This window comes from Piliocolobus tephrosceles, chromosome 11 (assembly GCF_002776525.5).
Source record: "Piliocolobus tephrosceles isolate RC106 chromosome 11, ASM277652v3, whole genome shotgun sequence".
In the NCBI taxonomy this organism is placed as follows: domain Eukaryota; kingdom Metazoa; phylum Chordata; class Mammalia; order Primates; family Cercopithecidae; genus Piliocolobus; species Piliocolobus tephrosceles.
This window is the reverse complement of record NC_045444.1, coordinates 117,829,752-117,843,239: the sequence shown is the minus strand read 5'-3', so window position 1 is coordinate 117,843,239 and position 13,488 is coordinate 117,829,752. Positions and strand designations below refer to the sequence as shown.

At 51.9% G+C, this 13,488-nt stretch overlaps 1 protein-coding gene across 2 annotated transcripts in view; it reads right to left on the bottom strand.

The window, feature by feature from the left end:
• Window positions 1-7,383: 7,383 nt before the first annotated feature.
• The window catches only part of ARMC9 (armadillo repeat containing 9), a 183,235-nt gene continuing 177,130 nt past the window's right edge, over window positions 7,384-13,488 (bottom strand). Inside the window, exons 24-25 of one of the 2 annotated variants that reach the window (XM_023193881.2) lie at window positions 9,452-9,624; window positions 7,384-8,090 (exon numbers count right to left, since the gene is read on the bottom strand). In XM_023193881.2, coding sequence (XP_023049649.2) covers window positions 8,068-8,090; window positions 9,452-9,624 — 196 coding nt within the window. In that variant the 3' untranslated portion in view covers window positions 7,384-8,067. The remainder of the gene's footprint in view (window positions 8,091-9,451; window positions 9,625-13,488) is intronic. The other variant, XM_023193880.2, reaches the window with a different exon arrangement.

The following is a 13,488-nucleotide window of genomic DNA, read 5'->3' as shown; positions in this document are numbered from 1 at the left end:
TTACACCGGGCTTGAAGGTGGGTTTTGAAGGAAGGTGGCAGCAATGAGGCACACAAAACTCCAGCAGCAATCCCAAGTCTGAGTGACCAGGGTCAGTGTTTTGGTTATAAACCTTTGGATTCCTAGCAACACCCAACCTGAAGTATCTTTTTTATTTTAAAGGCAGGGATTTATTGGCTCAGATAAGCTGAGCAGGGCCGGGTATTGCTGGAAACAACCAGATTCCACCAGGCGATAGGCCCCTCTGCCTCTTCCTGAATAGCGGCTCTGTCTCTCCTCCTGTACCATGGCTTCCTCCAGAGATGGAGGCCCAGCCACCGGCAGCTCTCATCTCAGCTTTGTCTTTGAAAGGGAAAGTGGGGGGCCCCATCTGCTCCCGACCAGGGCAGTCGGGCAGTTCCCATGTGGACCACATGGCAAGAGTGCGGAGGGGAGGCCTCCGCCTGCAGGGAGGCCCGCTCAACCCTCACCCTGGCCTGGCAGCACCGTAGCTGCTGATGGCTCTGGGATCCCAGCCGACACCAGACAACCCTCATGGATGGGCTCAGCAGAGCACCAGGACGCCCTGAAGCCCGAGTTCCAGGTGTTGTGCAATGCCACTCTCCACCCATCCTCTGGAAGCGGCATCGTTGATCATGGGCCCCCTTGTTGGCTCTAGTCGGCCCGACTCAGGAATTAATTGTCCTTGAGATCCTTGTATTGACAGTGGCCACTCCCTCCCTTCTTCCTCTCAGCCATGAGAACAGCAAACCTCCGGCTGCCTAGGCCTTGGCCTCACCCCAAAGGATGGCCTCGCCCTGCCCGACTCTGCCACGTTTCCTAGGATGGGGGCGTTGGTCCTGGGGTCTCCTGGTACCCCAGCAGCCTTGCCCACTCATGTGCACTCATGTGGCACAGCAACAGCAGTGAGTCAGAGAGCCAGGTCTCCTCCCTGTCACTATTTCCAGGGTCCCCGGGGGAGGGAGTTTCACAAAATCTGCACCTTCTCTCCTCTTTGGCTTGGTTTGCGCATTTCTCCACCTGAGCACTATTTCATGCCCTTTTCGGAGTCTTGGCTGCCGCTGGCGTCTCCCAGGGATGCTGATTTCCCTCTCCCCCAGCCTCCCTCCCCCACCGCCCGTCTCTGCTGCAGCCTCCCTGGGCCTTGTCCAGGGTGCTCAGTGCACAGCAGCCGCCTCCTTGTTGGTTTGCCACACAGCCCCAGGGCAGTGATACCAACAGGGCCCGGGGGGGATGCCCGAGGTCAGGCTGAGCCATTGACCTATCCTCAGATCCTGGGGCCAAGGGCCCCCCCGGATGCTGTGCACACATTCTTTTTTCTCTCTGTCGCCTAGGCTGGGATGCAGTGGCACAATCTCGGCTCACTGCAACTTCCACCTCCTGGGTTCAAGCAATTCTCCTGCCTCAAGCCTCCTGAGGAGCTGGGATTACAGGCGCGTGCCACTGTGCCCGGCTAATTTTTGTGTTTTTGATAGAGACAGGGTTTCACTATGTTGGCCAGGCTGGTCTCGAACTTCCAACCTCATGATCCACCCACCTCGGCCTCCCAAAGTGCTGGGATTACAGGTGTGCGCCACCGCACCCTGCAAGCTGTGCACACATTCTAATCATGGGGCCTGAAAGACTGGCCTTTGGCTGGGCATGCTGGCATGTGTCTTTAATTCCAGCATTTTGGGAGGCCTCGCAGGAGGATCAATTAAGGACAGCCTGGGCAACGTAGCAAGACTGTTTAAAAAAAAAAAAAAAAAAAAAAAAAAAGACTGGCCTTTGGCTGGGAATGGCAATGGTAATGGCCTCCTGACTCCAGGCCCCAGCCCTTCAGCCCCACTCTTCTTGATTTTGGCTGAGGTACTTTATCCAACCTCTACCCCACCTTCCCTCAGTAAACCCGGGGTCCCTGGCCCTGCCCCTCAGGGCCTATAAGCCTTTGGGACCCTCTGCCTGGCTTCTCCCTTGAAGACAGTGCTGCCTGAGTTGAGGCCTGGCTTGGCATAACTTGGAAACTTGCCGGTCAGAGGGCGGCACCCTGTACTCCCCTCCCCTTCAGCCTGGTCAGTGCACCTCACTCCAGGCTGTTTAAAACCCAGGCCACACTTATCACATATCCAGTGAACTCTTCACTCCCAGGATCTGGTGACTCATCACTGAAGACTGGTGACAAAGAGCAGCTCCACACCTGGCACACTTGGGGCGGGCATGTTTCCAGAGGCCCAGAGGCACAGTGACAGTGTTAGCAGCAACGCTGTGCCAAGCAGGAAGGTGTCCAAGCGACACCCAGGGCAGCTGAAAGAAGCCCTCGCTGATCACAGAAACCGGGAGAGGCTCTGGGCCAGATGCTGGAAGGGGAGCTGACACAAGTACTCACAGTGTGAGACCTGAGGACCTGTAGAAAGAGACGTGGGCAGAGACAACCGCTGCCTCTCCATCACGCATGACACACCCTTGGCTTTGCCATTTCAGGGACGCACACTGCCTTGCTTCCTCTAGCTCTCCCTGACATAGTTCCTGGTCCACCCAGCATCCTGCTTCCGCGGCTGCTCCGTCGTGCACTTCTTCTGCCAGTGGTGTGCTGGTAAACATTTAACAACCGGCCCTTGGAGGTGGGGGCTAAAGCTCTGGTTTGTGGTGCCTGCCAATTTCTGTGGTGTAAATACCTCCACCATGGCCAGTTTCAAGCTACCAAAATGATGTCACTGAATACAGAGTTGGGAAGAGATGTCTAGCAGCCTTCGTTAATTCTGTCATATTTCCACCATACAGATGCAGTAGATGTGAATAACCTCCAGGACAGAGGACAGCGGATGCAGGAAAATCCTTAGGAAAAGATGTTTTGATTATTTATTCCCTTTGTTTTTAATAGAATTTATTTTACTGTAAGTTTATATAACTTAAGTTTGGTAATGGCTATGTTTAAAAGCAGCTCATAGAATTCCCCCAACTGGGCCAGGCATGGTGGCTGATGCCTGTAATCCCAGCACTTTGGGAGGCTGAGGTGAGCGGATCATGAAGTCAGGAGTTTGAGACCAGCCTGACCAACATGGTGAAACCTTGTCTCTACTAAAAATACAAAAATTAGCCAGGCATGATGGCATATGCCTGTAATCCCAGCTACTTGGGAGGCTGAGGCAGGAGAATCACTTGAACCTGGGAGGTGGAGGTTGCAGTAAACCGAGATCGTGCCATTGCACTCCAGCCTGGGCAACAGAGCAAGACTCCATCTCAAAAACAAAACAAAACAAAAACAGCAACAACAACAAAAAAGAATTCCCCCCAAATGTAGTAATCAGCTCCGTGAGCTGTCCCAAACTGGCCACACAGCACTGCCTCCTGCCCAGGGGCCAGAGGACGGCCTGGTGGACTCCTTGCTCCCCAGCATCCCTCAGGATCACAGCTTTGAGGCCGTTGCTCCAGCCTCCCTTCTTAGAGCTCATGCCATCCACTTTCCTGCCTTCTCCGGGTCTCCCCTCTGACCTCAATGCCTTTGGCAACCAGCTCACTGCCTTGACAGGCACTGGTGCAGGCTGACCTCTGGCCAGTGCTCTAAGGAAACTGCTCTCAAGCTGGCCTCAGCCTGTTATCTTCTTCCCCATCTCCTCTACAGCCTGACCATGGCAACCGCCCTCCATCCCCTGCTTTCTTCCCTGGGTTCCAGGGCTTGCATCATTGGTCCTCCTCCTGCACCCCCAGTCCTCCTCCCTGCATCCCTAGCCTCCTCCTCCTCCTTCCCTTAAACTCCTGCACCTGCCCTCTTCTTTCTCATCCCCTGGTTCTATCCCGTTTCTTATTTCTCTAGTCCCCCTTCTGAGATCCCATCGACCCCCAGGCTACAGTAGACAACTTAAGGAGATGACTCTGGATAGGGCTCTGTAGGCCTGACTTTTTGTTAATTTTGCAACCATTTCCTAGAAATGGTTGATGCTTCAACCTGGGGCTGGTGCTCCGGCCTGGACTGTGGCCATCCGAAAAGGCCAGAAATTCTCCCTAGAAGATGGATGGCAACTTGAAAGCCAGTGGGACTGTGTCTCCACATCCTGACACACTGCAGCCCCAAAGAATATATTTGTTCAATTGAATCTAAATGGACAGGGTATACTACAATGGAAAAACAGCCCTAAAAGATTCAGTTCTGCAAAGTTCTGAACAGTATCTATGTGGTAGATTGCAGCAGTATTGCCCCTGGTTCATTCGGGGTCCCTGTATCCACGTTCTTTCACACAGACTTGCGCCTTGGCCATGTGATCTGCTTTGGACAATGGGAGAATAGCGAACGTGGATATGAGGCGTGGGCTTGATTTCTCTTACTGCCATGGGAGCCCCGAGGCCACCATGTGAACAAGCCTAAGCTGGAGGAGAACTAAGGGCTCAGCCAACAGCCCACTACCAGACATGAGTGAAGCCCCTGACTGCCCTCTGACCACAAGACACAGTTGAGTTCAGCCAAGCCCAGCAGAAGAATTGCCTGTCTGTGCCCAGCCCCCATCATTGATCCACATCATTATAAAGCTAATATATTTGTTAGTTTAAGCCACTAAGTTTCAGAGGTAGTTTGTTATATACAAAAGCTAACCTAATCACTTCTTAGAACAGCACACCCCAAATAGTATCTGCAGAGATCAAGATAGGCAAACAGGCACACCACCAGCCACAGGCTGTGCTATCAGGCACTGTGGGAGGGTCAGAGGGATCCCCCAGATTCTAGGCCAGGGTTAGGAAGAAGGGGGTGAGGTATTCACCTTGCATACAAAATTTAAAGGGATACCCCAAAACTCAGTACGAAGACAAATGATGTAATACTTTAATGCAATATTAAAAAAAAAAATCAAATTGGTATCTCTGGTCCATGTCCCAACTGCCTATTTTGTAAATACAGTTTTATGAAAACTGGGGCTGGGATTAGGGTTAGACAAGCCAGGTGGGGTCGTCCAAGTACAGGGCCAGACTTGTTTTTATTAAAAAGTTTGACATTTTATCATGGCTTTTTTTTTTTTTTTTTTTTTTTTTGCATGAACCTTATTTGTTCATCTGGGTTTTTTATTTTTATTTTATTATTATTATTTTTCAGCTCTTTTGATTTGGGTCAAATCTTTCCTCACCTATTGACTAATCTCTGGGAGCTAACTGGATCTCAAACCTCCACCTGCCTATTAAAGTCCCCACCACAGGTCCTAATTTAAGCTCCTGCCAGACCGTTCCACCTTGCTGTTAATGCAGAAATGAGATCAAGTCCCACTCAGAAGAAACCAGAAGATATGAGGTAACCAGAGGGGTGGCTCAGCCTCCAGGGCAGAGGAACCATAATCCACCTGGGGCCTTACCATTTTCTAGAAGGTCCAAATATCCCTCTCTGTGGCTTCCCTTGGTAGTTTTCATGGGCAAATCTTAGGAGCCATCTGCTCAGATCTCCATCTGGAGATCTGACCTTTATGCAGGTTTATTTGTGTTTTCGATTTTTTCCCCTTAGACTTTGATCATACCCATCCTCAGCAAGCTCACTGGAGCCAGTAGATAGTTGGAATATTTGTGAATAAGTTGTTGGTATTTTACAAAGTATATTTCTAGCTGTCAGCGTTGGAATGCAGAGGCGTGAGCCCAGGAGTGGACTCTCCGAGGGCGTGGTGCAGAGGCCTGGGTGATATTTTCAGCACTTTCCCGGAAGAACCACCCGTATCTCACCTGGTAATCTCATTTTTTTTTTTTTTGACGGAGTCTCTGTCTGTCGCCCAGGCTGGAGTGCAGGGGCATGATCTCGGCTCACCGCAACCTCCGTCTCCCAGGTTCAAGCGATTCTTGTGCCTCAGCCTCCTCGAGTAGCTGGGATTACAGGTGCACACTACCACATCCAGCTAATTCTTTGTATTTTAGTACAGACCAGGTTTCGCCATGTTGGCCAGGCTGGTCTTGAACTCCTGGAGGCCTCAAGTGATCCGCCTGCCTTGGCCTCCCAAAGTGCTGGGATTACAGGTGTGAGCCACCGTGCCCAGCCTAATCTCAGTGTATTCTGACCCTAAGTTGGATAATACTCCCCACTTCTCTAAAAGACTATCTTTTCTCCTCAAACCATCAGACAACTCCAGATCAGACGTTAGCTCTTTGGTAGGCTCGAGGGAAAAGTAGTTGTTGACTTCATACGAGGTAGACACTGACCTGACCCCGATGATTCTCCCATCCCCTGGATTTCTGCTGCTCCCACACCAAGGGCGGGAAAGGCTGTGCCAGCCAGTGGCATCTGAGGAATCCGGAGGGGGTGGACTTCTTGTGGGGAGCGAGAGAGATTTTTCCATTTCACTCCTTTGCTGTTCATCTGCAACCACTCTACACCTTTTCAAAGTCTCACCACGGAGGAGTAGCATTTGGGAACCCTGTACTTTTCCTCTGTCTGCACCACTGACACCAGGGGCGAGCTGTGTGTTTGCTCCCGAAGCCTCCAGGTCAAGTAAGGGGTTCAGAGAGGGCCTGGTGGCTGACAGGTCAGGACTGTAACCTTCTTCCCTGAGCACAGAGTGGCCTCACACATTTCCAGAGAACCAAGAGGTGGCTACCAGGCCAGTCACACGACAGTATCTAATGTGCCCAGCCTGGAGCCACTGCCAAGAACTCACAAGATTAACCAGGGTCCTGGCCCTGGATGAGCTTCTCGTCATCTCTTGGGTAACCTGGCCTCCTGTTTGCCTCCTCTGCCTGCGCTCCTGAGGCGTCAGGGGGCTGTGGAAAAATCCAGCGCTTAGCCTTTATTTACGACCACTGGGACCACAGAGATGTCCCCACTGAAGGGTCTGGTGGGCAGATCAGGTGCCTGGGGGAGGGCACATGACTTCTATCTGCTTTCCGTTTCCCTTCACACACACACACACACACACACACACACACACACACACACACACACACACACAGCATTAAATACTGATGGGTTTTATTTGATTTTAGAGCTTGGGTAACATCCAGGACACCTGTGACTTGCTGGTCCTGAAGGCAAATATCCTTCCTCTGTCCGAAGTCCGGACTCTGACGACAGCCCTGGTGAGGGGCGCACAGGCCTGCCCCGCGGGACGGGTCACTTTACGGGTAGAGCTGTTTGTGTCTATGGTCCCGGTGCAGGGAGCGAGGCAGAAGGCGCTCCCTGGTCACACTGGTGACCTTTTTAAGGCCTTCAAAAAATGTGTGCAGAAGCACAGAGCTTTGAAGAGGGTAGAGCACACCATATTCTTTCTCAGATTTTTTTTTTTTTTTTTTTTTTGGGACGGAGTCTTGCTCTGTCGCCCAGGCTGGAGTGCAGTGACAAGATCTAGGCTCACTGCAAGCTCTGCCTCCCGGGTTCACGCCATTCTCCTGCCTCAGCCTTCCGAGTAGCTGTGACTACAGGCGCCCGCCACCACGCCCCGCTCATTTTTTTGTATTTTTTTAGTAGAGACGGGTTTTCACCATGTTAGCCAGGATGGTCTTGATCTCCTGACCTCGTGATCTGCGCACCTCGGCCTTCCAAAGTGATGGAATTATAGGCGTGAGCCACTGCGCCCGGCCTTCTTTCTCAGGTTTTAACAGAGGAAGAAAACACCAACTTTGCTGCTGAGACGCAGGCTTGAGAAAAAAATGAGCTTCACCCTAAGTTCCTTCTGGGTCCTGGTAGTTGGTCTGAGTGAGGAGAGCTGGATTCAGCAGCCTTGGAAAGGCCCTGCTCCAGGCTGGCCCCACATTGTCGCCCCGTTGGGGCCTGGAGGGCCAGGGCTGCAAATCCAGCACCTGCTGTTTCTGGGGCCAGAAGATCTCCCGCGGGCAAAAGCCACCCCCTCTCGTGTGTGTGTGAAGGGTGAGCAGGAAATCCCCCTCTCCAGGGCGCAGTTCCAGGCTCTCCCCAGCCCTCCTTGGCGGCTCTGCCCCAGGAGAAAGTGACCCGGCCGGTGGGGCTGCGATGGCCTTGGTCTGGTGCTGCCTGGAGAGCCGGCCTCCCCTCAGCTCCCAGAGTCTTGTGGACAACTGTCCCTTTACATCCATCACTGGCAGCTGCTGCCAGCTGAGAGCGGGAAGCTGGCTGGTCCTCCGGCAACGTGATGGGGACACCCGGGGACATCCTTACTTCCTGTGAGACTGGCTGCCTGGAGAGAAAAGCCAGAGCAAGATGCCAGCGTTGTGAGGTCTCCGCACAGAATCCCCTGTCCCACTCAGTCCCTCTTTCAGCTGGCTTAGAAGTGAGGGAACCTTCCCTTCCCCAGGTCGCCTGTTCTGTGGCCGGGGCTCGACTGGCAGGCCAGTTCTCTCCTCAGAGGAAGCAGGCCGTTTGGTGCGGGTCGCTCAGCCAGCTTTGCTGGCAACAGCTCATGTGTTTGTTGAGCCCACGGGACACACAACGCCCATGGCTAGCTGAGCCGTCCACACAGCGACCATGCTATGCTGCTAGATGTGGGGCCAGGCCAGCCGCTGGTGTCACTGTCGCTATGAACTGGGGATCCCTGCCCCAGTGGCAACTTCCTCCTGGCTGAGCCACCCCTGGATTTGCTGCATTTCCTCTGCCCCTGACCTGGGCTGTGGCTGGCTCGGCTGGGATTTTGGGCGTGTTTCCTAGTGGGAGGTGGGAGGGGTCCCAACCTGGCTCCCCAGCCATGGCCATTACCCCCACTTCCAACCCAGCATGTCCCCAGCTGACCAGAGTGCCCAGGGCCCAGCCAGGAAGGTAGTGGGGTGGGGCGGGCTGGGGGTGGCCACAGAAATGCGCATATCCTGAGCGGGACTCCTTTCATCCTGCCTGACCTTCTTTTGTTCTGTCCTTTTGTTTCCCCTGCGTTTTGGTAAAGCCCTCTAGAAAGGTTCAGCTCAGCTGGGGCGTGGAGGGGCTATCAACTGGCAGAGGCTGGAAGGGGACAGAGAAAGACAAAGAAGTTGTCCTTACAGTGAGCCTCAGGTGAGAGGGTGAGAGGGAGGCCCCAGGGAGAGAGTGGGGGCCCCTGGGCCCATCCCATTTGCAGGCCCTCTGACAGCCCCTCCATCCAGCCTGCGAACAGACACCCGCTTCTGTTTGACCTGGGGGTGGCCTGACAGGCGGGGCCAGGCAGGGACACAGCGGCTGGACCACCTTCCACCAGGGCAGGTCTGAGTTTCAGGGCTAACCCCAGGGCAGTAGGGCCAGCTCAGGGCCAAATCTATAAACTCCACAGAGGGTAGGGGGAAGGGGCTTCTCTCTCAGTGACCTGCCTGGAGGTCTCACTCCTCAGCTTGAGTTTGAGTCACTGAGGCCAAAGGGAATTTAATAGGAAGGAAGATTCATGCAGAACCTGTCCCTGGAGGAAAGGAGGCCACCTGCTGGGGCCTGTTTGTGTTTGGAAGGGAAGCAGGCCTTCTCCCCTTCTGGCCTGGCCTGGCACACACAGGAGCACGGGGCCAAATACAGCAGCAAAATGCCCTTCCCTCCGGGTTGGCGGGTAGCCAGCCTCCCACCCCAGCGGGACCCAGGCTGACTTACTCGGCAGGCCCCTTGTAGAGGTCGCTGTGGAGCCGGGGCGGCTGGCCTGCTGGGGGCCACACGAAGAGAACAGAGGGGACAGAACTGACACCTTTGCCTTGGGTAGGTTCCAGTCCAGCATCTCTGGAGTGCCAGGGCCCCGGGGCTTGCATGTGAAGGCTGATGCACATTCCCTAGAACAAAACGTGCAACCTGGAGTCCCAGCTACTATAGCGTTAGAAACTACAGGAGGGGCCGGGTGTGGTGGCTCCCGCCTGTAATCCCAGCACTCTGGGAGGCCAAGGTGGATGAATCACCTGAGGTCAGGAGTTCGAGACCAGCGTGGCCAACATGGTGAAACCCCATCACTACTAAAAATACAAATATTAGCTGGGCGGGGTGGTGGGTGCTTGTAATTCCAGCTCCTCAGGAGGCTGAGGCAGAAGAACCCCTTGAATCTGGGAGGAGGCTGCAGTGAGTCAAGACTGCACCATTGCACTCCAGTCTGGGCGACAAGAGTGAAATTCCGTCTCAAAAAAAAAAAAAAAAAGAAAGAAAAGAAAGAAAACAAGGCCGGGCGCGGTGGCTCAAGCCTGTAATCCCAGCACTTTGGGAGGCCGAGACGGGCGGAATCGGAAGACCCCCTATCGAGACCATCCTGGCTAACACGGTGAAACCCCGTCTCTACTAAAAAAAAAAATACAAAAAACTAGCCTGGCGAGGTGGTGGGCGCCTGTAGTCCCAGCTACTCGGGAGGCTGAGGCAGGAGAATGGCGTGAACCCGGGAGGCGGAGCTTGCAGTGAGCTGAGATCCGGCCACTGCACTCCAGCCCGGGAGAGAGAACGAGACTCTGTCTCAAAAAAAAAAAAAAAAAAAAAAAGGAAAGAAAACAGAAACTGGCAGAGCACGGTGGCTCACGCCTGTAATCTAACACTTTGGGAGACCGAGGCAGGTGGATCACCTGAGGTCAGGAGTTCGAGACCCGCCCCCCCCCACCGTCTCTACTAAAAATACAAAAATCACCCAGGCATGGTGGCAGACACCTTTGTCCCAGCTAGTCAGGAGGCTGAGACAGGAGAATTGCTTAAGCCTGGGAGGCAGAGGTTGCAGTGAGCCAAGATCATGCCACTGCACTCCAGCCTGGGTGACAGAGCAAAACTCCGTCTCAAAATAAATAAATAAATAAATGAATAAATAAATAAATAAATAAATAAATAAATAAATAAATAAATAAGAAATCACAGGAAGGAGGAGACAATGGGCACAGGGTGGGGAAATGCAGGCACCAATGGGAAAGAACCCCTGTGCCATGCAGCTTGGGGTCCGGCCCCACTGCTCTCCATAAGGTGACTGCACGGGGGTTCCCTGACACCTTGGGAGCCTCAGTTTCCCTGCCTGTAAAATGTCTAAGGAAGAGCTGTGAGAATTCAGTGAGGTCATATCCTGGGCCCAGTTGTTAGGACCCCTTAGATGGAGGTATGGTTCTGGGGAGTAGGACTTGGGAGGAGACTATGGGATTCTTTTGGTTTGATTTGTTTCTATATGCCTTTTTTTACATTGATAATATACCACTTTAATAATGAGAAAAGTAGGCCAGGCGCAGTGGCTCACGCCTGTAATCCCAGCACTTTGGGAGGCCAAGGCGGGCAGATCATGAGGTCAGGAGATCGAGACCAGCCTGGCCAGCATGGTAAAACCCTGTCTCTACTAAAAATACAAAAAATTAGCCAAGCATGGTGGTGCGCACCTGTAATCCCAGCTATTCGGGAGGCTGAGGCAGGAGAATCACTGGGAGGTGGAGGTTGCAGGGAGCCAAGATTGTGCCACTGCATTACAGTCTAGACGACAGAGTGAGACTCTGCCTCAAAACAAAAACAAAAACAAAAACAAAAACATATATATATATACACACACACACATATATATACAAAATAATTTTTAAAAAAATACTTACATCTGAAAAGTCTCCAAATCCAAATTGGAAAACAGTGGTATACAAACTGCTCATACTTTTTAGGTAAGAAGTCTTCAAACTAGGTTTAATAGTAGGGATTTAGCCCTATTATTATTATTATTATTTTTTAAATTGCAACATAGCTGGGTGTGGTGGCTCATGCCTGTAATCCCAGCACTTTGGGAGGCTGAGACAGGTAGATCGCTTGAGCTCAGGGGTTCGAGACTAGACTGGGCAACATGGTGAAATCCTATCTCTACAAAAAAAATACAAAAATTATCTGGGCATGGTGGCATGTGCCTGCAGTCCCAGCTACTTGGGAGGCTGAGGCAGGAAGATCACTAGTGCCTGGGAGGTCAAGGCTGCAGTGAGCCTTGTTCACACCAAGGCCCTCCAACCTGGGAAACAAAGTTTGACCCTGTCTCAAAAATTAAAATTTTTGTATCACTCATTACTCTACTCCCCTAAATATTTTCCACATTCTACCTTTCGCCTATGTGACATTGTTGCTTACTTGTAGGTACAGTAACAGGCTCCCGTTACCACTCTGCTTTTATGAGTCTCACCCCACCCTCTCCACACATCCATGCAGACTGTTGTTAGCATTTTCGAGTTGGGTATTATTTCTTCTGATTTATACACTCGGATTTAATAAATGGATGTTCTGCTTTTCTTTCATTCATTTTTTTTTTTGAAATGGGCCACCTCGCCCAGCTAGTTTTTTTTTTTTGAGACGGAGTCTCGCTCTGTCACCCAGGCTGGAGTGCAGTGGCCAGATCTCGGCTCACTGCAAGCTCTGCCTCCCGGGTTTACGTCATTCTCCTGCCTCAGCCTCCCAAGTAGCTGGGACTACAGGCGCCCTCCACCTCGCCCAGCTAGTTTTTTTTTTTTTTTTTTTGTATTTTTTAGTAGAAACGGGGTTTCACCGTGTTAGCCAGGAGGGTCTCGATCTCCTGCCCTCGTGATTCACCTGCCTCGGCCTCCCACTTGGCCTGGCTCTGAGTGAGGCAGATCACCCTCCATAACATGAGTGCCCCATCCAGTCAGCCGAAGGCCATAACAGAATCCCAAAGTGCTGGGATTACAGGCTTGAGCCACCACGCCTGGCCTCTTTTATTCATTGATAGAGCTCATGTGTGCTGAGAATTCTGCTAGGGGCCGGATCAGAGATCAGGATGCATTTCCTGATGGGATGAGTTCACAGATACACTGGGCTATCTGACCAGGGAACTGGGTTGTAAAATCATTACACGAAAGCTTTGCTGATGTTTTTTACACATACAAAGGAGCTTTGTACACGGTCTAGTGAGGTGGCTTCTTTCTTTTTTAAACTGATACATAATTGTACATATTTATGGGGTACAGTGTGATATTTTGATGCAGGTATAATGTGTGTAACCATCAAATGAGGTGTTTTAATATTATTTGGTTCAAATTTTTATGTTTTACTATTCATATTTTGACATTTTGTGTCATTATTATAATAGTTAACTTATTTTAATTTATCTCTTTTTTTTTTTGAAATGGAGTTTTGCTTTTGTTGCCCAGGCTGGAGTGCAATGGTGCGATCTCGGCTCACTGTAACCTCCGCCTCCTGGGTTCAAGTTCTCGTGACTCAGCCTCCCGAGTAGCTGGGATTACAGGCATGCACCAGCACGCCCGGCTAATTTTTGTATTTTTAGAAGAGACGGGGTTTCACAATGTTGGCCAGGCTGGTCTCAAACTCCTGACCTCAGGGGATCTACCCACACTGCTTCCCAAAGTGCTGGGATTACAGGTATGAGCCACCACGCCCGGCCAGTTAACTTATTTTAAATTGTAGTAAAATATCCACAATATTTCCCATCTTTAGCATTTTTAAGTGTAGCCCTGCCGTATTTTAAGAAGGAACAACAGAAAACCTAGTAAAAATGACTCACATGAATAGCGGTACTATTCCCGGCAGTGGTAAGGCAGGGGTTAGTGCTGGGTTAGCCCCAGGACCATCCCATGGTCTTGGGGGCAGGGCAGCCAGCACCAGCTAGCCTGGGAGGCAGCCCTCAAAGGCAGCCAGGGCCCCCCAGGGTTGGAGGAGCTGGCTGTGCAAGTCCAGGAGGGATAACT